Raw genomic sequence first — 27213 nt, 5'->3', positions numbered from 1 at the left:
CTACATTCTGTGTGCAGCCTGATGTCTTTAACAAGATGAAGCTAACCTGAGGTGCGACACTTCAGTACCTTGAAGAGGTCCTTTAAAATTGAGATTAACTCCTAGAGCAGATTCACTCACCAAATTCATTCATAACATTCAGCTAGTCCATTCAGCTAGGGCCAGGCTGTGGCACAGCTGGTTAGTAGCCAGCTACAATAAATCACTACTGATCAAGGGGTCGTGAGTTCGAAGCCAGCCCACGTCGGATTCAGCACCCGACCATTAAAAATAGCCCAGCTTGTTGTTGAACTTAGCAACCCGAAAGATAGTTGCATCTATCAAGTAGGAAATTTAGGTACCGTTTATGCAGGGAGGCTAATTTAACTGATTTAAAAACACCATAAAAATCGTCCAGCAGCTTGTGGAAAGGAATGAGGAAGTAATCCATCAAGGACTCGGTGTCACAGTGTCAAGCATACCCTCATGAAGCTGGAAAATGTTAAATAGCCTCTGTGTCTTTGTCTCTGTCACTGTCTGTATGTCATATGGCACTGAATGTTTTCCATGTATATGTACATTGTGATCCGCCCTGAGTCCCCTTTGTGGTGAGAAGGGCAGAATATAAAGACTGAAAATAAATAAATGAATAAATAAATGTTTCTTAAAACTCTGCGTCCCGACACCAAACAGGGTCCCTTTAGCTCAATGTTGGGGTCACCAAAAATTCGCAACAGTAAAAGGTTTCTGAAGGTCACCCATTTACTCAAATCTGTTAGCAACAGCATGCAGTTTTCTGTTGCCTCTGTAGATAATTCTCCAGCTGTAGTCTTTTTAACAAGCCTTGCAGATGCTGATTTATTATCAGTAATCATTTGGTTTTTATACTTATTTTATGCTTGAGGTTGTGTAAAAACCTCTCAGGTGGAAAGGGGTTGCAAGTGGAAGAAGTTTGAGAAGCCCTGAGCTAGACAATAAATTATCTTCTAACTTTCAAACTTGACAAGTTTCCTGACATAAAGGAAAGATGAGTAAATCTAAAAGAAAGGATGGGGAAAAAGAAAAACAGCAAAAGCAATCCTAGATTAATGAGTGCATTAATGACCATTATGTGTAATAAGGCTTGCTTTTTAATAAATGTTTGGCTACAGAAGTTGTGTTGGAATCATGCTCTACTTTTGGTCTTCAGGTGTGAAGCAATGTTCATGTGCACACATCCTCCTCTAGGCGAGATTAAAAATGGGAAACATATGGAAATGCAAGAGGCCTCACCATAACCCAAGGCCCCACTTTACCTGGGTTGGAAACAACCAAGATGATGCAGTCTGGACTGTACTTCACCACTTGTGGGATGATGAACTTGAAGACATTCACGTTCCTCTGGACAAGATCAAGGCGGGTCTCCCCTTCCTGCTGGCGGACGCCGGCGGTGACCACGACCACCTTCGAATTAGCAGTGACAGCATAATCTGCAACCAAAAGATAACCAGAAATGTTATTTGGGAATAGCTTACCAAAGCAGAAGCAGAGATAACTGGGTTCAGATTCTGACATAGCTAGAGTACTCCATAGCTTATTCGGGGCAGGCCACTGTCTCTTTTTCCCAGGCTAGCCTACCTCACAAGGTTGTTGTGAGGACCAAATGCAAAGCAGAGAAAAACACTGAGCTTCCTGGAACATAAATGTGATAAATGAACTCTGTCAGGAACGAATCCATCTCACTAATCTCTGCTTCGCTTCCTCATTGACTAGCTGAGAAATAAAGCTTTTAAAAGAGATACAGTAGAGTCCCAGTTATCCGACATAAACGGGTGGGCCGAATGTCGGATAACCGAAACTGTCGGATAATACGGAGGCCCTATTATCTCTCCCAGCAAGCCAGGTGCTTGCTGGAGGGAAGAGTCTCATCCCTCCAGCAAGCACCCGGTTTAGAGGAACCCGATGCATGTTGCTGCCTAGCAACACGCACCGGGCTTCTCCAAAGTGCCAGGTGCTTGGCGGAGGGCAGAGTCCCGTCCCTCCGGCAAGCACCCAGTTTAGAAAAGCTTGGTGCGTGTTACTAGGCAGCAACATGCACTGGGCTTCTCCAACGTGTCGGGTGCTTGCCGGAGAGAAGAGTCTCATCCCTCTAGCAAGTACCCTGGGCCACGTGGCTTAGTACATCGGATAATATGGTACATTGGATAGCTGGAACTCTGCTGTAGGTTCCTTCCAAGTGCACTAGAGTGGGGAAGGACGGGGATGGAAATATGTTATTTTTGGATTATAAACCTTAGGTTCCAGCAAAATCTATTGCCAACACTGCCTAAAGTAACATCTCCAATTTCTCCCTCTATGGTGAACTGAATAGAATCCCCTTTCACTACAGGTTGCAAAGTAGCAAAGCAAGTAGAGCACTCCATTTTCTTTGCTGTCACTCGATCTATTCACTTGCACGCCATTCCTGATCACCTGGCTACTTGTTAACAATAGTGTTACCCCTACATGTTAAAAGCCGCTTTCCGATTCACATGTATCTCCTGAAATAAAATCTAAAGATAAAAAGAACTGTCTTTACAACACAATCCACACCTTACCTTTGCCTGCTATAATCTTGTGCGTTTTAAGAAATAAGCTTCCATGCTGCAGATCCATCATTTCCCCTTTTAGCTTGTCTTCCAGGACATCCACCAGGGCAAGCTCATCACAGAGACCCTGGTGTCAAAAAAAATTGCAATGGCTTAAGATACAGCAGGCCCTCCACCTTCATATGGATAAGGGATGCAGGGCCCCTGTAAAACTGGGGAAACGGTGAATGAAAAATCAAATGTGTCTTAAATTGAGAAAACAGCTCTCTAGGAAGCTCTAGGTCCTCCAAGGCAGATTTTATTATCAACTTCCACCAGACGTTGCTCTTATAATTATCCTGGAAGACCTAGAGATTCCCTAGAGAGAACATATTAATCAAATCTTTGAATAAAAGTCAAACCTACAAATGCAGAGGGTGGTTGTTCTGTATCCTGATGCCTTTTTGCTGGAGAAAACTGGACCATGCCAGAGTTTGGGAAAATTATTTTTGGGGTACTACATCCCCAAATCTCCAGGCCAGCAAACTGACTTGCTATACTGGCTTGTCATACATCAACAAATATACATTTTCCCAAGTTTGAATCTATCTACTGGATACATGCATCAGCAATCCAGATATCAGGAAACAAGATTATATTTGTGTTGAGTTCATGGTTGGAATCATTGGGTTGCTGTAAATTTCCGTGCTATATGGCCATGTTCCAGAAGCATTCTCTCCTGACATTTAGCCCACATCTATGGCAGGCATCCTCAGAGGAGTCTACAGTATACTATGCAGCTGTGGAAAAGTCTACATAGGGACCACCAAACACAGCATTGCCCAAACATGAATCAAGAAACATGAAAGGCACTGCAGACTAACTCAGCCAGAGAAGTCAGCAATAGCAGAGCACCTGATGAACCAACCTGGACACAGTATATTGTTTGGGAACACAGAAATGCTGGATCACCATGTCAGACTACACAGAGAAGCCTTTGAAATCCACAAGCATGTGAACAATTTCAACAGAAAGGAAGAAACCATGTAAGTGAACAAAATCTGGCTACCAGTACAGTAGAGTCTCACTTATCCAGCACTCACTTATCCAACATTCTGGATCATTCAACGCATTTTTGTAGTCTATGTTTTCAATAAATCATGATATTTTGGTGCTAAATTCATAAATACAGTAATTACTACATAGCATTATTTCGTACTGAACTACCTTTTCTGTCAAATTTGTTGTATAACATGATGTTTGGGTGCTTAATTTGTAAAATCATAACCTAATTTGATGTTTAATAGACTTTTCCTTGATCCCTCCTTATTATCCAACATATTTGCTTATCCAACGTTCTGCTGGCCCGTTTATGTTGGATAAGTGAGACTCTACTGTATTTAAAAAACTCCAAAATCAGGACAGTAAATAAAGAACAACACTCAGAAAACAAGGGAATTCCAGATAAGAAACAATCAGGACTAGCTAACACCTCCCAACAAAGGATTCCCATGGGCAGTAAGCAGCCAGGCTTTGAAGCTGCAAAGCTATTCAATGCTAATCAAGCTGGCCAATTGCAGCATTGCCTCCAACAGACAAGAGTTCTTTCTCCTACCCTGGACATTGTTCCACAGATATATAAACCCCACTTGCCAAATTTCCAACAGACCTCACAACCTCGGAGGATGCCTGCCATAGATGTGGGTGAAACATCAGGAGAGAATGCTTCTGGAATATGGCCATAGAGCCTGGAAAACTCACAGCAACTCAAAGACTCTATTTGTTTGAGCTCAGTCAAATCCAGGATTTCCTCTTCCAAAGCTCTCTAGTAATGCCAACTTGCAATCATCACCAATGATAGCCATTCTGAATGGCCACTGTGCTTTTCTGTGTACATTTGAGCTTTACGTAGCAATCAGCTCTTGTGCCTTGTGATCCCTTGACTCCACTGTTTATATAAGGCTGTACAACTTGGTGTTTGCGTAGCTGGGGATGTTGCTGAAATCCTTGAGCATTAAAAGCATTCAGGCATTGGTTGTGAGGTCTAGCTATGACTTCACAACAGACACGTATTCAGTCCTTTTGAGAAGTAATCCATGGACCATTCTGCTATATGTCAACCAAAAGCCTCTATGAATCTTAATACATAGGGTCTTTTCCCGCAGAGCATGCATGCAATGAATTAGAAGTAAATTAAGAGAATTATAGTTATTTGCAACTCATTAAAAAAGGACTAGTTATTTTTGAAAGACTATTGCTTATAACCTCAATAAAGTAACTTCACTTCCACTTACTACTTTTGAAACGTAATTTAGTTGTGTCTTTGTTCCACACAACTCCACAAATTAATTGCTTATTGTGAGTTAAGGGGAGGAGGTCAATAAAATTGCATGTAAAAGGCGATGTAATGAGTAGAGATGGAAAGAATAACTTTACCTGGCTGAAAAATGTTTTTGTGCAAAAAAATTATATTAGCACAAAAACATGTTTCCTGTTGAAAAATAAACAAATCCAGTTTCGAGGAACATGTGGGTCTTTGTTAGAAATCTGCATTTTCTTTGTGTAATTAGCTTTGCACAATCAATATTCTTCTGGAAACCTTTTCTGCACCTTTTTTATTTTAATGTTTAAACAAGTTGCCTTTCTAGGGACGCAAACAGTGAGCAAACATTGAAGGGAAGCATTTCTTTTTGTAGGACTGAATAAACTGCAGAACTATTTGTCCTCACCTGTAAGGGCAAGATATTTGAATTATTTGCACACCTAATAAGGAGTCAAAAAGCAATGATACCTTACTGGTTCTAAAGTAATCGTTTCCCACACTGGGGCAAACATCAGTTGTAGGAAGTATGAATTAGCTGAAGGTTACCAAAGCAGACATGTGTTTATATTTTCTTATTATATTTATTTATACCCCACTTTATCTCTTCTGAAGGCGAGAGAGTAGGGAGTAGAATAGTAAGGAATAAAATTCCACAGTGAATGTGAGGTTCATAGAACTGTCTATGTGTTTGTTGGTCAGTACACTTTGTTTGTATGTAGGCAAGTGTGGTGTGGGTGTGTTTTCATTTGATTTTGTTTTGTAGTGTTATAGTATATACGGTAGAGTCTCACTTATCCAAGCCTCCCTTATCCAGGCCTCGGGATAATCCAACCATTTTTGTAGTAAATGTTTCCAATATATCGTGATATTTTGCTGCTAAATTTGTAAATACAGTAATTACAACATAACATTACTGCGTACTGAACTGCTTTTTCTGTCAAATTTGTTGATAACATGATGTTTTGGTGCTTAATTTGTAAAATCATAACCTAATTTGATGTTTAATAGGCTTTTCTTTAATCCCTCCTTATTATCCAAGATATTCGCTTATCCAAGCTTCTGCAGGCCCGTTTAGCTTGGATAAGTGAGACTCTCCTGTAGTTCGATAGCTATATAATTTTAGCAATATATGTATTATAAAATTGTTTTTTCATGTAACATTCTTAAACTCTGTTTTTGTAAATAAAAATTGGTATGTATATGTGTGTATATATATATATGTAAAAGTAATAATCTCCCCATTAGTTTTGGAAGTTACATTTAAGATCATTACTGGAAGCACTGCAACAGGAAATGAGCAGGTTTTCTGAATAGCAAGGGTTTCCCTCTGAAATCTCACTAGATCCATCCCACGCAGGTGAGTCTCTGATCTCAACCGAGAGGAGAGACTTAGACTTACCTTTTCCAGGACACTGATGGCACAGGCCATCCCAACTTGGCCAACTCCCACGATGGTCACCTTGTTGATGGGCTCGGTTGCCGGCTGGGCAATAGGCGTAATGAGCTTGTCCTTGAGGGAAGCCATGGCTTTCTGCGAAATAAAGAGATGGAAAAGCTGAGGTTTCCATGTCCTTCAAACGGAAAGGCAGACTCTCCAGAGCTTTGAACCGATTCAAGGTTGAGGTATGGGGGGAAATGGGTAGCAAGAGCTTTGAAAATGGCAATGCAATCCGACTTTTTGGATTGCAAGCCAACATTTTGGATTGCATCTCCCCAAATCTGCCAGGTAGCATATGCAATACTTTCAACTTAAGCTTCTGAATAAATCCCTCTAAAATAATCTAAAATTCTTCTAAAAAGTTCGCATGGGATCTACAATCAGAGCAGCATATCTCTCTCTTTTAGAGCCAGGAAATGTTATATTTTTGGACTACAGTTCCCAAAAGTCTCTAGCTAACATGCTACCTCTGAGAGATGCAATCCAAAAAGTCATTCCCCCCAATGCCCAAGCTATTATTCTCTAAAACAGACAGGATGTAATGTATAGCAGACTTGGATAAAAACAGAATGCCAAGAGAGATTTTTAATGACCACAACAACGGACTTTTCTTCTTTGAACTTGAGAATCCCTCAAGCTGTGGCCTTCCAGATGTTGTTGGATTTCAATTTCTATCAGCCCTGGTCAGCATAACCAATGGCGAGGAATTCTGGAATATATAGTCCAGCTATATCTGGAAGTCCGTAACTTATCATCCCAGTTTTAAAAGAAAGAGCCGAACATTGTGCAGCTCTGGGATGCATTTCAAAGGAGATCATGTTGGATTTTAAGAGACTAATGCAAAAGACATGGGGTATGTTTGAGTTCTCTTTTTGCTGGATATTAAGCAAGAGGAGAAGGCCACAGTGAATGAAGTGAAGATGCTAACAATTTCAATATGAAATAATGCAAAATGGCCATATATACACTAGAGGGGGAATAACAGAGTTCCAGGATATTTGACCCAAGAGATGAAGGCGGAAAGGCATTTTGTAGCACAGAGCTGATAATTCTTTTAAAATCAAAACTACTGTAAACTCAAACTCATTATACAATGATAGGAGGTACAATAGAAGGAGTTCAACTGTTTCTCCAGGGCTCTACTCTGGCAAACACGATCTGGATTAAGAAATAAGCAAAGTAGCTGGTGGCCGCTTACATGTCAGCAGGGCAGTGAATTTCCTGAGCTTCAGTCTAGACTATAATGGTATTACCAAATGTGCTGAGCTCCAGTTCCATACCTTGGATAGCTTTAAAGATCAGACCGAAATCTGAAGTGGACTCACTTTCCCGCTGACACACAAGACAGCAAACAAGTTTGATAAGAAGCATAACTGCAAATTATCTGAAAAAGCAACTAGGACAGGTCAACTCTGAAATAGACTGCGAACCTAATTTTCAAAAAGCGTATTTCTGTTCTGCAACAATAATAATTCTTTACCCTTCTATGCTACAGAATAATAGTGCTATGCATCCACTTTAGCTGTTCTTCCTATAGAAACCTGGGCCATGTAGTCTGGTGAGATACTAGAGCTCTCTGGCTGAGAATTTTGAATACCTCGTCCCATACTGCAAATCCCAGGATTCCATAGGATGTTGCCATGCAGTTAAAATGGAATCAAATCACTAGGATAGCATTAAAAGTCCCCAACTTAAACTATCCTAGTCTTCAAGGAACTGACATTCCTAAGATGAGCTTATTGGAATGAGTATACAACTTTCTCATGACAATGGGTTCATCTACACTGTAGATTTAATGGAGTTTGACACCACTTTAATTACCACAGTTCAATGTTATGGAATCATGGAAGTTGCAGTTTGGTATACTACAGCTCCCATGATTCCAAAGCATTGAGCCATGGCAATTAAAAGTGTGGTCAAACTACATTTACTCCAGCATAGATGAAACCAATTATCTGCTCATAAAACACGGAGCAAAATGTCGGACAGGTCTCCCGCCTGATATGATCCAACGAAGATGTTTACTTTTGATATTGAGAAGTATGACTCGGGAAGCTTTCATCCTCCCCAAATGTGCTCCTCTTGCTATATCTATGCTCTCCTGCTTACCTTCTCTTCGATGCCCCGATTTGCTGGCCACCGGCGGCCCCCTTCAAAGCCGTTCAGTGCACCCGAGTAGTTGTAAAAAATTAAGCAAGTGAAGCCGCTCATAGTGAACTTCTACTGCTTTCGGGCAACGACGGCGTGCTGGCGACACAGAACTGACATGGTCCCTACCCAGATGGGCTTACAGTCTACAATAACAGACAAAAAGGGAATTGGGGGAAGGGGGATAGCAAATCTAAGTTGTTTCCAAGGGCCTTCGTCTATCTAATCAAGTTGGGAAGTAGCCAAAGAATTGAAATTATTTACCGGTAATCGCTTATTTGGAGTCTGAGTTTGCCATTGCAGGGGAAAGTGTGGCCCATGGGATTATTTGGGTCATCAACTACTCCCAATAGAAATATCTGAGTTGATTTTCAAGCCCCAAATACGTCAAAAGTGCCCCTCAAAACTGTCCCTCAATATGCCTTTCTTCCCTTTTAAAACCAAAAACTGGTTGAAAATGAACTGAGAAGTGGAACAACATTTCCACTTTAGGGCCCTTCCACAAAGCCATATAACCCAGAATATCAAGGCAGAAAATCCCACAATATCTGCTTTGAACTGGGTTATCTGAGTCCACACTGTCATATATCCCAGTTCAAAGCAGATAATGTGGTATTTCATTCAATTCTGTGGAAGGGGCCTTAGTGTTTACCTAACATGATGGCCCACAAGGTGGAATTTTGGATGAAAACTGGTCTTCATTTTTCCAACACTTTGTGCCAAAGGGATTGTAAATTGGACAACCTCAGCTCCCAAATTAGTACGGTGCTAATTCTAACCATATCAAAGCTGCTGAACAAACTTGGATTGCTCCTTTGAAGTTTGGCTAAAAGTCTGGAAGAGATTCCCATCAAACCGTTGGAAAACAGAAGCATAAGAACAGCAATTCTCAACCTGTGGGTCCCCATGTGTTTTGGCCTACAACTCCCAGAAATCCCAGCTAGTTTACCAGCTGTTAGGATTTCTGGGAGTTGAAGGTCAAAAACATTTGGAGACCCACAGATTGAGAACCACTGCATTAGAAGCTATTGTTGAGGCTTCTTGAGTTGCCAGAACTCTTAACAGTAATAATTTTATGGGATCTTTAGATTTGCAGTTTAGGGCGTATAGTGCATCTACATTGTAGAATGAGTGCAGTTTGACACTAACTTCATAGCTCAATGTTATGGAATTGTGGGAGCTTTGTAGTGGCCTTCTTTGCCACTGAGTGCTGGTGCCTCACCAAGCTACAACTCATAGTAGCACTGAGCCATGCCAGTTAAAGCAGGGTCAAACTTCATTCATTCTAGAGTACAGTGGTTTTCAACCTGTGGGTCTCCAGATGTTTTGGCCTTCAACTCCCAGAAATCCTAACAGCTGGTAAACTGGCTGGGATTTCTGGGAGGTGTAGGCTAAAACCCACAGGTTGAGAACCACTGGTGTAGATGCACACTCAAGACTTCCCAGCAAGAGAGTTCTAGTGCCTCATTAAACTATGAATTTTGTGATTCTACAGGAAGCATCCATGGAATAGAATCACAGTTATATTTGGCATAGTATGAAAGGGCTCTGATGTCTCCAAATAGGACTGGGAAGGTCTGAAAGCATGAGATGTAACCGGTAAGTAAATGGACCAATGGTAGGAATGTCTGCTTGAGGTGGTATTTTCAGGACTACAAAGCTCAGAATCCTTGTTGACAGGAGCACTGAGTATAGAGCAATATTTTATACCCAGAAGTAACACACAAAAAGCAGTTATCATCTGATCTAAATGTGAGCAAAATACCAACTTCTGAATGAGACTAGAGGTATGTCAGATAATAGACCAGCTTGTTTTGTTATGAATGATATTATGTACTGTGCTTTAATTGTATATCTTTGTCTTTTAATATATGTGTTTTAAGGCTTGATATTTTTATCTATGTATTTTAACTATGTTGAACCTCACCTTGAGCCTGGAAGAGGTAAGTTGATGATAATGATGATTATATTATTGTTTGATACACAACAAGATTAATACACAACAAACAAGATCACTATGCTGGCTGTTGTATTGGACCACACATTGGACACTTCCCAAGCGTCTATGACTATGTAATCTACTGGTGAATAATGTGTGCAGATCCGAGTAGGTGGACTTTTGCAGCTGACAGATGGTAATTTTGTTAGTGCCGATGGTTTTCAAGTGCAGGCCAAGGTCTTTAGGCACTGCACCCAGTGTGCCGATCACCACTGGGACTATCTTTACTGGCTTGTGCCAGTCTTTGTAATTTGATCTTTAAATCCTCATATCGTGTCATTATTATTATTTTTTCCTTTCTGCAATCCTAAGGTAAATCCATCATGGGGTTTTCTTGGTGAGATTTGTTCAGAGGGGGTTTGCTTTGCCTTTCTCTGAAGCCGAGCAAGTGCGACTTGCCCAAGGGTCTCATGGTCGAGCAAGAATTCGAACCTTGGTCTTCAGAGCTATAGTTGCAAAAGTTGTAACTACATGCTGATGGATCTATATAGGCATGTGAACTCAATTTTAAATGCATCTTATCTAAAACCATACACAGAAATCAGCCCCACCCTTTGCTAATAATGCTAATTAATTCCAGGCAGAGTCTGGAATTGCTACACATCACCATCACCACTTGAGATGCTACAAGCTCTACCATCTTATGCTTTGGGTCTCAATTGAGAGAAAAAGGCAGGACATAAATATATTATTATATAAATGTATATATAATAATTCAGCTGATAAAAATGTTGGTAGGACTTTTAACACAGGTGCAAGCAACCAGGAAGCTTCCAGACAATATGAATTACAAACCCCATCATCCTATACCTTTAGCTGCATAGGCCTAAGAAGATTCCTAGTCCTGAACAATTGGAGGACACCAAGTTGTCCCTCTCCTGAATTAATTACTAAAATTCTGGACTGTAAAACAAAATGTTCAAAAGTTTTTCCCCAAAACAAAACCCAGTGTCCTTTATTAAAAACCAGGTAGGAATCATATTGGACTATGACTCCAAGCATTGGAAGTGAAGGATAGGGCTGCTGGGAATTGCAATGTAATGGTTACATGAGGACCACGTGGTACGCACTGCTCATTTACATCATCTGCAAGTCAAACTCTGATGTGCTTGCTCAATCCAGGACATTAAAGCACCATGCTAAGTATTCATTCCTCCACCTTGATGTGCTAAATTGATTGCTTCATGCAAGGAGTGGTTGGAAGGAGCCGAAAAATATGGAATAGCACCAACTGTATTAAGACAAATGGAAAGCTTTAGGAAGGGCTGAGAAGCAACATTTTAGGCTGCTTCTACATTGCTATATAATCAGATTATTAAAGGAGATAATCCACATTATCTGCTTTGAACTGGATTATATATGAGTCTACACTGCCAGATAATCCAGTTCAAAGCAGATAATCTGGATTTTATATGGCAGTGTAGAAGTGTTGTGAGCCACTTGTGAGTCTCTTTAAAAGAGGAAAGTGCAATATTAATAATATAATACAGTAGAGTCTCACTTATCCAAGCCTCACTTATCCAATGTTCTGGATTATCCAACGCATTTTTGTAGTCAATGCTTTCAATACATCATGATATTTTGGTGCTAAATTCGTAAATACAGTAATTACTACATAACATTGCTGCGTATTGAACTACATTTTCTGTCAAATTTGTTGTCTAACATGATGTTTTGGTGCTTAATTTGTAAAATCATAACCTAATTTGATGTTTAATAGGCTTTTCCTTAATCTCTCCTTATTATCCAACATATTCACTTATCCAACTTTCTGCCGGCCCGTTTACACTGGATAAGTGAGACTCTACTGTAACAATAAATGCATTTTAAAAAATCTCTGCAAAAAATCCCCCAATAAATTCACCTGATTGACAGGTTGAAGTCAGATTGTATTTGAAGATGGAATAATAGCAATAAATAAATGATTAGGTTTTGCTGTCTGATTTACCTAAGTTTCCACAGTAATAATAATATACATTATTAATATTAATAATGAGAATAAGCAAGAGAAGCAGAGATTTAGAGTTTGAGAGCAATGCCTTGTGAAAAGGGGAAACTGCAGCATTCTTGGCTGGAGGATTATGGGAGTTGTAGTTCCCCCCATGACTTTTTTCTAACAAGAACCGGAAATTTGTCTTCTTTGGCCTCTAGTGAAAGAGAAAGGAAGCCACATGCTTCTTTACCGCACTGCCTTTCAATCCCTGCCTTTGTGACTTTGCAGAGCAAAATTGGTAGGGCTGTTGCATCTTTGGAATGAGGAAGAAAATAAAGGATTGGGGCCTATATGGCCATGTTCCAGAAGCATGGCCATGCAGCCTGGAAAACTCGCAGCAACCCAATGATTCCAGCCATGAAAGCCTTCGACAACAAATAAAGGATTATTTTCCTCTTTCAAAATATAACAATAATAAAAAATTAATGTAAAAAATATATGTGATGGGAATGACAAGACATGAAGAAAATGCAAAGATGGTGCTTTTGCAAATCCATTCCCCAGTATGCTCAAGAAAAAAATTAAAGAAATAATATTTTAAATGAAAATTAAAATAAAATATTTAATTGTATTACATTAAGCTTGTCTTAAATTTGCTTTTATAGCCCATATTTCAATATTGATACCAAGTCAATACAGAGTTTATATGGTATGGTATAGTATGGAGTACAATATTACTTAGGCCTATTTTTAATACAGTAGAGTCTCGCTTATCCAACATAAACGGGCCGGCAGAACGTTGGATAAGCGATTATATTGGCTAATAAGGAGAGATTAAGGAAAAGCCTATTAAACATCAAATTAGGTTATGATTTTACAAATTAAGCACCAAAACATCATGTTATACAACAAATTTGATAGAAAATGTAGTTCAATACACAGTAATGTTATGTATTAATTACTGTATTTACGAATTTAGCACCAAAATATCACGATGTATTGAAAACATTGACTACAAAAATGTGCTGGATAATCCAGAATGTTGGATAAGCGAGTGTTGGATAAGTGAGACTCTACTGTATTATGTTTTTTATGTGTTGTTGAAAGCTTCCATGGCCGGAATCACTGAGGTTGCTATGAATTTTCCGGACTGTCTGGACATGTTCCAGAAGCATTCTCTTCTGACATTTTGCCCACATCTATAGCAGGAATCCCCATAGATTGTCAGGTCTCTTGGAAACTAGGAAAGTGGGGTTTATATATCTATGGAAAGTCCAGAGTCTGCCTGAGGCAACTGTGAATGTTGCAACTGGCCAGCTTGATTAGCATTGAATGGCCTTTCAGCTTCAATGCCTGGCTGCTTCCTGCCTGGGGGAATCCTTTGTTGGGAGGTGTTAGCTGACCCTCATTGTTTCATTCCTTGATTCGTGTTTGGGCACTGCCTTTGGTGGTCCCTATGTAGACATATCCACAGCTGCATGGTAAAATCTGGTTAACAATATTTTTTTTTTAAAAAAACCTCTAAAATCAGGGGAGTAAATAAAAAACAATACTTTAAAAAACCAAGAGAATTCCTGACAGAAAACAATCAGGGCCAGCTAACACCTCCTAACAAAGGATCCTGCTCAGGCAGTAAGCAGCCAGACCTTGAAGCTGCAAGGCTATTCAATGCTAATCAAGGTGGTCAACTGCAACATTCACACTTGCCTCCAACAGACAAGAGTTCTTTCTCCCACCCTGGACATTATTCCACAGATATATAAATCCCACTTGCCTAGTTTCCACCAGACCTCACAACCTTAGATGCCTTAGATGTGGGCAAAACATCAGAAGAGAATGCTTCTAGAACATGGCCATATAGCCTGGAAAACTCACAGCAACCCAGTATTACTGAGGCCTATTTTTAATATTATTGTGTTTGTTTATACAGTAGAGTCTCACTTATCCAGCATAAACGGGTCGCCAGAACGTTGGATAAGTGAATATGTTGGATAATAAGGAGGGATTAAAGAAAAGCCTATTAAACATCAAATTAGGTTATGATTTTACAAATTAAGCACCAAAACATCATGTTATACAACAAATTGGACAGAAAAAATAGTTCAATACGCAGTAATGCTATGTAGTAATTACTGCATTTACGAATTTAGCACCAAAATATCACAATGTTGTAAAAACATTGACTACCAAAATGCATTGGATAATCCAGAACATTGGATAAGCGAGTGTTGGATAAGTGAGACTCTACTGTACCATGCTTTTTCTCTACAATAAGAGACTCAACTAGTAACTCTCAAGCAACCAGAAACTACATTTATCTGACATCTACCAATCCCCATGCGTTTGCTAGCCTACTGTAAATAATATTAATTCAATATGATTATTATGGATTATGATGTTAATGCATCCGCAATGAACGGTGGGTGATCTCTCAACACAATGGTGCTATGGATAAAATTCTGATTTTTCCTCCTCCAACTTGGGGCCCTTCCAGACAGGCCCTAAATCCCAGGATCTGATTCCAGGTTATCTGGCAGTGAGGACTCATATAATCCAGTTTAAAGCAGAAAACCTGGGATCAGACCCTGGGATATAGGGCCTGTCTGGAAGGGAAATGTGGAAATGCAACTTGCACAACCAGAAGGGAAAGAAAAAGACGAAAATGGACAAAACACCTTCCTAAACAACGGGCCAAACTCTCCATTGCCAGAGAGAAAGAAGGTGAAAGGGCCTTGGAAAAAATGAAGGTGGTGGAAGGCCTTGAACCATTAGGCAAAGGCTTCCTTTAAGGGAGAAGATAAATAAAAGAGAAAGACGAAAAGAGAAAGGTGCAAAGGAGATGACTTTATCCTTCTCCCTTTGCATCATGTTATCAAAGAGCCCTTTTCCAATCACAAAGGCTTGGAGATATGCTGGATCGATGAATGACCTTTGGAAGGATGCAAGATGAGTTTTTGCTGTTTGATCTATACAGATTTCCATCTGCAATTCCGGAAGAAGAAGCAAGAGAATCTAGGATTTGAAGGAGATGGGGAAGAGGGTGCATTACAGCATTGGGAATTATGGGAGTTGTAGTCCCACTAAGGACCTTTCCACATTGATGTGCAAGTTGAAAAGCATGCAAGTTGAAAGATCCTCCTGACACTATTCAAATCTATGTTTCCTGGTTGCAGTTTGAAACCACTTAAACTGTGATGGCTCCATACAACTGAATGCTGGGAAATGTAGTTTTACAAGGTCTGCCAGGGAGTGCTGGGGGATTACCAAACTACAACTCCCAAGATCCCATAGCATTGGATAAAGGCGGCTAAAGTGTTGACAATCTGCATCCATTCTAGGCCCTTGTCGAAATACAACTCCCAGTATCCCATAGCATTGGATCAAGGCAGCTAATGTGATGCCAAACTGCATCCATTCCAGGTCCTTGTCAAACTACAACTCCCAATATCCCATAGCAATGGATAAAGGCAGCTAAATTGATGCCACACTGCATCCACTCTAGACCCTTGTCAAACTACAACTCCCAGTATCCCATAGCATTGGATCAAGGCAGCTAAAGTGATGCCAATCTGCACCCATTCTAGACCCTTGTCAAACTACAACTCCCAGTATCCCATAGCATTGGATCAAGGCAGCTAAAGTGATGCCAATCTGCACCCATTCTAAACCCTTGTCAAACTACAACTCCCACTATCCCATAGCATTGGATCAAGGCAGCTAAAGTGATGCCAATCTGCACCCATTCTAGACCCTTGTCGAACTACAACTCCCAGTATCCCATATCATTGGATAAAGGCAGCTAAAGTGATGCCAAACTGCATCCATTCTAGGTCCTTGTCGAACTACAACTCCCAGTATCCCATAGCATTGGATCAAGGCAGATAAGTAATGTCATACTGCACCCATTCTAGGCCCTTGTTGAACTACAACTCCCAGTATCCCATATCATTGGATAAAGGAAGCTAAAGCGATGCCAAACTGCACCCATTCTAGGCCCTTGTCAAACTACAACTCCCAGTATCCCATATCATTGGATAAAGGCAGCTAAAGTGATGCCAAACTGCATCCATTCTAGGCCCTTATCGAACTACAACTCCCAGTATCCCATATCATTGGATCAAGGCAGCTAAAGTGATGCCAATCTGCACCCATTCTAGACCCTTGTCGAACTACAACTCCCAGTATCCCATATCATTGGATAAAGGCAGCTAAAGTGATGCCAAACTGCATCCATTCTAGGTCCTTGTCGAACTACAACTCCCAGTATCCCATAGCATTGGATCAAGGCAGATAAGTAATGTCATACTGCACCCATTCTAGGCCCTTGTTGAACTACAACTCCCAGTATCCCATATCATTGGATAAAGGAAGCTAAAGCGATGCCAAACTGCACCCATTCTAGGCCCTTGTCAAACTACAACTCCCAGTATCCCATATCATTGGATAAAGGCAGCTAAAGTGATGCCAAACTGCATCCATTCTAGGCCCTTATCGAACTACAACTCCCAGTATCCCATAGCATTGGATAAAGGCATCTAAATTGATGCCACACTGCATCCATTCTAGACCCTTGTCAAACTACAACTCCCAATATCCCATAGCATTGGATCAAGGCCTGGAATGGCATTCATTCCTCAGTGTAGATCAGGTGTGGGCAAACTTCGGCCCTCCAGGTGTTTTGGACTTCAACTCCCATAATTCCTAGGCTGTTAGGAATTATGGGAGTTGAAGTCCAAAACACCTGGAGGGCCGAAGTTTGCCCATGCCTGGTGTAGATGCAGCCGCACAAGCTTGTCCTTTTACAGGCTATTTTTTGCACGTCTGAATGTCAGAACCCGGGTCTTTTCCGAGTCCGGGGGAATTCGCAGGCCTTGGGGATGCTGCAAAAGAGAAAGGAGAGAAGGGTGTCCTTTTTTGGGGTTGGGTAGGCACCCACCTTGGATGATCCGGAGCTGGAAAGGCGGCGAGGCGAGGCAAGGAGAGAAGCAGAGGAAGGGCGAAGAAACGGAAAGACAATCAATGTCAGGAGAAGGCGGATCCGGAGTGACTCTGGCGTCGGCTTTGGCGATTGGATCCCGCCTCTGCGGCTCCAGCAATCGCCTTCAAGGGCGACCAGGAGGGTGAAGCCAGGCCCTGCCTTCCTTCCTCTGCATCCTTTTTGTGTTTAGGGAGAAACTACAACTCCCAGGGTTGCTTCATCTTAAGAAAGGGAAACCAAGGGTGCATCATCTTTCTACACTTTGCAGTTTGGCCCTGCTTCGCTTGTGCATCTTCCACACTATTGGAATGAATGGAGTTTGAACTGCCAGGGCTCATGTCTATGGGGTGCTGGGAGTTGTAGTTTGACAAGGGTCTAGAATGGGTGCAGATTGGCATCACTTTAGCTGCCTTTAACCAAAGCTATGGGATACTGGGAGTTGTAGTTCGACAAGAATCTAGAGTGGATGCAGTTTGGCATCACTTTACCCTGTTTCCCCTAAAATAAGACATCCCCAGCCCATGCCTGGTGTAGATGCACCCAAGTTCCAAACTATACCATGGAATGAGTTAGCTTTATATTATAAACCCTCCAATTCCCCAGCAGTGTGGATGATGTGGGTTACAGTCCAATTGATATTTTTTCCCATTGAGCAATGCTTTCTTTTAATATGTGGATTTTGCCAAGGAGATAATCAGGCGATCAGGATGAGAGGAAGGCGATGGGGCCTTGCCTATTCATTCATCCGCCTGCCTCCCTGCCCACAGATAGTACAACGGCAGCTTTGTTACTCGCCAGTTGCTTCCTACACTTTCTACGCTTGCAAAGATTCCTTCTCGATGTTTGCAAGATGCAGGCGAAACGTCAGGAGAAAATGCTGCTAGAACACATTGGCCATACAGCCCGGAAACCATACAACATCACCCCAGTGATTTCCGGCTGCAAAAGCCTTTGACAATACAATGCTAAAGGATCCTTTAAAAGTACACCTTGCAGGAATTCGTAGCATTGAGCCATTGAAGTTTAAAGTGCTCTCAAACTGCATTAACTCTACAGTGGGGATGCACCTTTTCGGCTTATCAGAAGCCTTTGCACTGTGTTATCTGTCACAAAAACATGGCTTTGCAGGAAGTGCATTCAAGTCATCTGCACTAAAAAAAACACCCCAAGAGCTTTGTTTTTTTCCCATTTTGAAGGCCGTTAACACAATGTAGAGTGTTAATCCAAAGAGCTGCAGCAAAATTGGTAACACACACACACACACACACACACATTCTCTTATCCTCATTGTGGGGACTTCTCAGTGGTTGCATCCAGTCTTTCATTTGATTGTGTGGCCGAAGGTTTTCATGACTGGAATCACTGGGTTGCTGCGAGTTTTCCAGACTGTATGGTCATGTTCCAGAAGCATCATCTCCTGACATTTCGCCCACATCTATGGCAGGCATCCACAGAGGTTGTGAGGTCTGTTGGAAACTAGGCAAGTGGGGTTTATATATCCGTGGAAAGTCCATGTTGGGAGAAAGAACTCTTATCTGTTTGAGGCAAGTGTGAATGTTGCAATTGGCCAGCTTGATTAGCATGAATGGCCTTGCAACTTCAAAGCCTGGCTGCTTCCTGCCTAAGGGAGTCATTTGTTCGGGGGTGGATACCAGTATTAAAAACTCTAGAATCAGGACAGTATATAAAGAACAACACGGGAATTCCACACAAGAAACCATCAGGGCCAGTTAACACCTCCCAACAAAGGTTTCCGTTAGGTAGGAGGCAGGGTGGGAACCCTGTACATTCCAAAGATATATAAACCCCACTTGCCTAATTTCTAACTGAAATCACAACCTCTGAGGATGTCTGCCATAGATATGGGCGAAACGTCAGGAGATAATGATTCTGGAACACAGCCAGACAGCCCAGAAAACTCACAGCAACCCATTTTGATTTGATTATTTGTGGATGAGATTAATATAATAGTCTCTCTCGGTGGTTAAGTTTCACCAGAAGTTGTGATGGAAGACCTTGGGTAGTATCACTTTTGTTTCCAGTGACTCATATTGTCTCATGATACCTTCAGATTGCTATGGTGAGTCACACCATTGGTCCATTTAGCCCAGTTTTGTCCAATCTGACACAAGTCAGGTTTTTTATAACAAGACTCTTCCTATCCCAATTGGAGACACTTCTTATCTCTTCCATATGACTTCTTCGTTTCCATAAGATTGGGGAAGAGGATGGTATGATAACACTACTATGTAACACGATTTTTGTTCCTGGGTTATAAATGCCATTTCCCAATTGGGTATATCATAAAAAACATGGAAAAAGCTTATTAAACTGCAAAAACTTTGTTGGTGCAGGAGGGAGATCTTGCAGCACATTTTGCTATAGTTTATCAATGACTATCTCATTGAGTCTCAACCAATTCAACATAGTTTCGGCCACAAAAAATGAAGTCACAGGAGTATAACAACTACTTTCAAAGTAAGTACCACACGATTAAACAGGAAATGACACTTTCAAACCAGGAACAGAATACTGTTTTTCAAATTTTGTTACATAGTGCAATGGCAAAGCAGATTTCAGTGCATCTACACTGTAGAATTATTGCAGTCTGATACAACTTTTAACTGCCATGGCTCAATGCTATAGAATCGTGGAAATGTAGTTTGGCAATGCACCAGCACTATTTTACAGAGAAGACTAAAAACCTTGTAAAATTCCTACAGATTCATAGCACTGATACTTGGCAGTTCAAGTGGGATCAAACTGCATTAATTCTACAATTTAGATGCACAAGCCAGAGGTCATTCAAGACTGGCAATAGTGTTGTGTCTTGTGTGTTTTACTTACACCACTATGTCCTCTGCAGAGTTCTTAGCATCTTGGTTAACCCAGCCTTTGCGTGTGCTGCAAAACAGAATAAAACTCAGTATTAGGCATGTCAGAAGACTCAAGATATAAAGAATTTCTGGGGCAGGCAAGTGAAACTGGAGGCGGAGACGTCCCTAAGCATCTTAACGTGGCCGGAAATTCCTTCTCGTTGGCAGATATGCCAATCAGACAGATCCTGCGCAAAAGCAAAACCCCTACATTGAGTCATGTGAGGGAAAGGTGGAAGTATGCAAATCCAAGCCACAATGCTGTCACTTGTGCTATTTCTAGCCATGCTAAGTTTGCTTTCCCAGCCACGCGCTCCCCTCCATGGTGTTAACCAAAATGCACCTGACTTTGCAGCCCGAATTAGGCATGAAGTCAGGAATTCACAGCAGAGGGTGCATCTCCACTACAGAATCAATGCATTTCGACACTACTTTAACTGCCAAGACTCAATCTTATGGAACTGAAGGGGTTGTAGTTTGGTGAGGTACTAACACTCTTTGGCGAACCTACAATTGTCATAATTGCATAGCCTTGAATCAAGGCAGTTAAAGTGGTGTCAAACTGCATTAATTCTACAGTGTAGATACACCTATAGAGACATGATATATGTGGTCCATAGCATTGTGTCCCCTATGGGGAATTGTAACTGATGCGGTTAAAAACTGAGGACTGTATAAGATAAGAAATAAAGCGTCCTTTTAAAAGATTATAGTAATGATTTTGTGTTATTTTTATGCCTCTTGTAGTTCTGGATTGTGTCTTTGTTGTCAAATATGGGAATGTATAATCAGATATGAGGAGTCAGTGCCAAATACAGTAGTGAGACTGCACTGAATCAGTAGGTAGATTTTGAACTATAGTATCCTAGGGCTCATTGTAATGCTACAAATCATGCCCAGGGAAGAGATTGTAATCCGATAGCATTTTCAACCTTGGATGTGAACACAACTGTGCATGTGCAAAGACATTGAACAGTTAGCACTGATATAATATGGCATAGGTGCAAACAAATATGACGTTTCTGTCAATTTTCTTTAGGCAATGTACAAATTTCTGGCTGTTGTTGTTTAGCTTGGTGCTAACTTTGGAAAATATCTCCTAGCGCCTTTCTTCTGTGCTTTTTAAATCGTGTCAGAAGCGACTTGAGAACATACTTCATGTCACTTCTGGTGTGAAAGAATTGCCATCTACAAAGACGTTGCCCAGGGGACGCCCAGATGTGTTGCTGAGAGGCTTCTCTAACTCTGTCTTGCATATTTGAACTGGCAACCTTCAGGTCAGCAACCCAACCTTCAGGTCAGCAGTTCAGCTGGCACAAGGGTTTAGCTCATTGCACCACCGTGGCTCCTTCTGTGCTGAGAGATTAGTTGGATCTCCTTTCTGGTGTGTTTTTCATTGGACTGGGAAAGAGAACCATGCTTTCAGCATCAGGTGCATCTGCACTGTAGAATGAATGCAGTTTGAGATCACTATAATAGTTATAGCTCTATACTATGGAATCATGGGCGTTGTCGTTTGACAAGGTCTTTAGCCTTCTCTGCCAAAGAGTGGTGGTGCCTGCCTCACCAAACTATAACTCCCAAGATTCCATAGTATTGAGCCATGGCAGTTAAAGTGGTGTCAAACTGCATTCATTCTACAGTGTAGTTTCACCCTTAGTCTAAGTCCCAGTTCATGCAAAATTAATCCATATCTAAAGCATTACTGACAGATGGCCATTCAACACCTGTTGTAAAAGAAAATCCTACAGAGAAGAATCCACCGCATTGCAGATTAACTATTGCTGTTATCAAATAGCTGTTACCATCATGTCATTCTTTCTTGATGTTAGCTCAGAAAGGAGATTTTGTAGGAAATCAATGACAGATTGTTGAAAACAGCATATCCTCCAATATTTCACAGATGAAAACCCAAATACATTGTGGCCAAGCAATATAAGAGTGTGCAAAAGCTATCAATGAGAAAGAATATACAAGTTAGGAGGGGCTGCAGCAGTTTACCTTTGCCTGAGCCTACTGGGAAGGAAAAGACTTTGCCCCTTATCTCCCTTCCTTTCTGATTTAATTAATTTCAAACTACACTTTGAATTCAGTTTTTGTCCATTTCAGTAAGCCAAGGACAAAGGGGGAAAAGTAAGAGGCAAAGAGTGAAAAGTGGGACAACAAATGAGTAATTGGGACTGTCCTCATCACATTGGGACAGCTAGAGGGTATCAAAAAGCAGTTCAGCAAATGTTTTTCCTCCTGATAGTTTTAATGTCAAATCCAACAGTCTCTTACTACTGGTCCTGCTGGGAAGTGCAGACCGCCAAAAACAGATGGCCAAAGGATGACCATCCATTTGGGCTAGTTTCCCAAATCATAACAATCTTACCTGTTTTTCCCCTTCTCTCCCTCTCCCTGGGCTTTCCTTTGGACTAAGACAGCCTGTCTCCTCAACTGGATTCTTGTCTTTGACAGCTGCTTTGTGATGTGTGTATGAGGTCAAGGCAGTTCCCATGCCACATCACAATAGCCCTGAAGTCAGCATTGTCATTGGCAAATGATGGATCAGTTGGTATAATGAGAAATACACATAATGAATAAAGAAAATAGAAGACCCTCGACCAAGGATGGGCAAGGTCAAGGCCTTGGAGTTGCTTGTTGCCCCCAAAGTCGCTTCTGGGGTCTTGACCTCTAGACCCATTGAACTGCCCATCTAATATACTTTAGAAGCTTCCAGGAATGTCCATTTATCTTACAAATTATAAATATGTTGAAGCCCTTCCTGCATGTTGTCCAATATACCCTGTTGTCCAAAACCAAAAGTGAACTTCAAACTAGAGCATGCATGATGTGTAGTAGTTTGAGTGATGGATCAGGATTTAGGGTGTTCTAATTCTTGCCCCGGTGGCAAAGTGTGTTAAAGCACTGAGCTGCTGAACCGAAAGGTCCCAGGTTCAAAAGCCCGGGAGCGGCGTGAGTGACAGCTGTTAGCTCCAGCTTCTGCCAACCTAGCAGTTCGAAAACATGCCAATGTGAGTAGATCAATAGGTACTGCTCTGGCGGGAAGGTAACAGCGCTCCATGCAGTCATGCCAGCCACATGACCTTGGAGGTGTCTATGGACAACGCCGGCTCTTCGGCTTAGAAATGGAGATGAGCACCAACCCCCAGAGTCGGACACAACTGGACTTAACGTCAGGGGAAACCTTTACCTTTTACTAATTCTTGCTTAGTCATGGCATCCACAAAGATGACATTGGACAAATCACACTCAGTTTTAGAGGAAGGCAGTGATGAACCTCTTCTGAAGAAATCACACCAAGGAAATTCTAGAGATTTGTCTATACTCATGAAAAAAATCTCCTCAAATCCACCACTTCTGGTGAATTTCCCAGATTTTCTGGTCTCAACCCAACTTTGCCTCATTTTAGGCAAAATCAGGGGATGCATCAGAGTTTGGAGGAACTTCTGAAGTATCCTGGGATTTTGTGACAGTCTGGACAGCTGGATCAGATCTGTTTTGGTGTGATACCATGTCCTAACAGACATTGCCACCATCACATTTTCTTTGTGCTGATTGGCACAAGGAAAGGGTATGGATTGTCCTTATGTCACCACCGCCATTCCCCGCCATCCACAGAGCTCCATGGGAGTACTACTACATGGCCATTGTGATGTGGTCTGCTGATGTCAGACTAGGGTACTCATGCCACCAACAAGAAGGATGGGGTTGATTTACACACTTATTAGTCACACAGGTGCCCCATTCTGCCAGCAGATGAGATAGATCACAGCCAGGTGCCCACATGGAACTCCATGGCTAGAGATGGTACAGAGGACAAGGTGGCATCCCAATGGAGCTGATATGGCCTCAGTATGGACTTCAACTCTAAATTCACATACATGTTGAATCCAAGGTTGCTCCAATACAGATAGACTACTTTAACTGCCATGGATCCCATCTGTGGACCACTAGGATATTTAGTTTCTTGTTGCACCAGAGAAAGATAACTAATGTATCTCAAATCTGCAAACCCCAGAATTGAGCCATGACAAGTATTGTGGTATCAAGTTGCTACAATTCTGCAGTGTGGATATATAGTCAGTGTTTCAGTATGGGGTTTTGTCTCAGTTTTTTTTTTTTGTGTGTGACTAAACTATCGACTCTTGGCCCAGTGTGTTTAAAGGTCACACTGCGTCTGCTTTCCATGAGTCTGCTTTCCATGTCAGTTAAACAAATATTGTAAAGGAGACAGGAGGACAGGCCAGTCACTGTAATGTACAGGTACAACATGGAAAAGATAAGGAGATTAGTTGTGGATTAACTGAAGTCTGTCACTGTTATCCCTTTATAGTTTTTGGGCATCACTTTCACTCTAATAGGTACATCCTATCGAGTTGTGGAGTTTGTCGCTTAGTGTGATTCTCATCTAGAGCGCTCTAGTCCAATAAAGCGAATGCTATCTGGCAGAGAATTCTAAGTACCCCATTATTCTAAAAATTCCAGAATTCCGTAAGATTGAATCCTGGAATTTTTAGAATGGTGGGATACTTAGAATAAGCCTCCTGTAACTGTGTAGTATAGACTTTCTATTGATTAATTAATAGAACATCAATATGGAATCATTAAGCTATAAGTGACTACATAGACAATTAGTCCAAATATGTACATGAATACACAACTAAAGAATTCCTGGAGGTGCTGTTGTTTCATTTTTCCATGCCGAGGAACTTTGTTCCTGCCGGCATGTTTTCAGGGGTGCCTTTACCTCCCTGCCAAAGTGGTAGCTATTTATCTACTCACATTTCTGTTTTCAAACTTCTAGGTAAGCAGAAGCTAGGCCTGACAGCGGGAGCTCACCCCGTCCGCGGCTTGAACCACCAGCCTTCCAGTCGGCAAGATCTTATGTAGCTGGCTGTTTAACCAGCCATGCTAGCCAAACAAAATGGACACCAAGGACCCACTGTTTAGATGCCTACACTGTATTTCTAAATGCTCATCTGCAAAAATACAGTATAAGCATCCAAACCAAAGGATATGGTAGAATCCCACAAAAGCCCCAACACGAACACGTCACAAATGTGATAAATGTTTCCTGTTCTCCTTGCCCTCTACAATATAATTTACTGGTACACAAAGCACACTGACTTGGCAATAAGCTTCACTGAATGCAATAAGGCTTACACCTCAGTAAACGTACTTTAGATTGCATTGTACATCTATAAAATAGATAAGAAGTACAAGCTAACTCACAATATGAATCATCAAAGCTTCAGGAAATGTAGCGGATATGGCAAACAGAATAAGACAGAACTATGCTGACACTATTCCTTAGGATTTTTAACATTTCCTTTTCTGCCTCTTTTACTTGAAGACCTGGCTGTTCCAATGTGCCTTCCCAGATTAATAGGAAATCTCCAATACCAAGTCCCATAAGCACTTTATTAGAACTAAGATTGCATATCGCACTCTGCACTTGCCCTATAAGCCTTATATATCACCTGTCACATCAGCACTTTTAATCTTGTACCCATTACTCTGGCCCGGCCCAGTCCTATTGTGTTCTAGCGTATTGTTATTGCTTGTGGTTTATACTGTTTTAATTGTTTTAATTTGCCTTTTGTTTTGTATTGCTACATTGTGTGTTGAGGCCTTGGCCTTTGTAAGCCGCATCGAGTCCTTCGGGAGATGCTAGCGGGGTACAAATAAAGTTTAATAATAATAATAATAATAATAATAATAATAATAATAATAATAATAATAATGTAAATCATTTTGCCTGACTGTTGCGTGTAATATGCATTGGTATACATTATGGATGTTGTTATTATGACCATTCAGCATCTGATTTAGCTACCACTTCTTCTTAGGTAATAGTGAAGGGGAAAAAATATAATAATTATTATAATTCTCAACCTTTAGCCTGCTGGATGTGTTGAACTGTAAGTCATAGATTCTAGATAATGAAGTCCAAAATATCTGGAGAACCAAATGTTGGAAACTGCGACTACTTTAGAACAGTCATCTTCCATCAGGCTTTTGATCTAATGACTACTTTGCACTTTTGGCCCAGTTTCTTTTGGAGCCAACCCAAGATTTTATCATTATATTTATTGTATGTGATCTTTTATGACCTGTTTTATTGTTGATTGACTTGTTTTATTGTTTTGTTTTTTATATTGTTTGATGTCCGGGCTTGGCCCCATGTAAGCCACCCCGAGTCCCTTTGGGGAGATGGGGCGGGGTATAAAAATAAAATTATTATTATTATTATTATTATTATTATTATTATTATTATTATTATTATTATTATTATTATTATTACCCAAATAGAGACAGCAAACTTGAAAATATGATTCTGTCTTCCTGGTCGGAAAAATACAAAACAAAACAAGATTGAGACTAGATTGTGTTAGGAACAAAAGAGAAAATCCTATTAATGTATACACTCAGATATAAGTCTAGAATCTTAGTTAAAACATTTATCATGTGTCTCCAAAAACCCCAGGTTAGCTTATCTATGGATCAATGTAAGTGCTATGTCTTAACTCTTGCCAAGTATATACTGTAACTCAATTCTTGTATGGATTTCCCCCCAATTCATAATCTGTAAGGTGTGACATCAAGGGTGCTCCATGTTGCAAGAATCACTATCAAGGACAACTCAACTGTTGTGGAATAGCTGGTTTGTGCAATAAAGTCCTATACCATTATAGTGTTATGATTTCACCTTAACTGCCATGGTTACATCCTATAGAATCCTGGGGTTGGTAATTTGGGAAGGTACTACTATATTGCTCTTTGGTGGAGGATTCTTAATATCCCTTCCCAAATTGCCAATCCAAGGATTCAGTGGGTTGTTGCTGGAGCAGCTAAAGTGAAATCATAGTGCTATAATGTGAAGGAGTCCCAAGTTTCTGGGTTATTTTTTCAGTGCCAGCAGTCATCATTACATGTCACTGAGCATGGCTACTCTCCATTGGACTTTTGAGCAAAGGATCATAGAGT

General features: G+C 40.9%; 1 protein-coding gene across 2 annotated transcripts in view; it reads right to left on the bottom strand.

The window, feature by feature from the left end:
• The window catches only part of ldhb (lactate dehydrogenase B), a 31757-nt gene extending 9089 nt beyond the window's left edge, over positions 1–22668 (bottom strand). The window contains exons 1-6 of one of the 2 annotated variants that reach the window (XM_003220767.3): positions 22595–22668; positions 20192–20248; positions 8396–8580; positions 6248–6379; positions 2556–2673; positions 1275–1448 (exon numbers count right to left, since the gene is read on the bottom strand). In XM_003220767.3, the coding sequence (XP_003220815.1) occupies positions 1275–1448; positions 2556–2673; positions 6248–6379; positions 8396–8497 (526 nt within the window). In that variant the 5' untranslated portion in view covers positions 8498–8580; positions 20192–20248; positions 22595–22668. Of the gene's footprint in view, positions 1–1274; positions 1449–2555; positions 2674–6247; positions 6380–8395; positions 8581–17302; positions 17461–20191; positions 20249–22594 lie in introns of those variants that run through there. The other variant, XM_008110328.2, reaches the window with a different exon arrangement.
• Between the last annotated feature and the right edge of the window lie 4545 nt (positions 22669–27213).

The sequence above is a fragment of the Anolis carolinensis genome, chromosome 5 (genome assembly GCF_035594765.1).
Source record: "Anolis carolinensis isolate JA03-04 chromosome 5, rAnoCar3.1.pri, whole genome shotgun sequence".
Lineage (NCBI taxonomy): Eukaryota > Metazoa > Chordata > Lepidosauria > Squamata > Dactyloidae > Anolis > Anolis carolinensis.
This window is presented reverse-complemented; position numbering and strand designations above follow the sequence as displayed.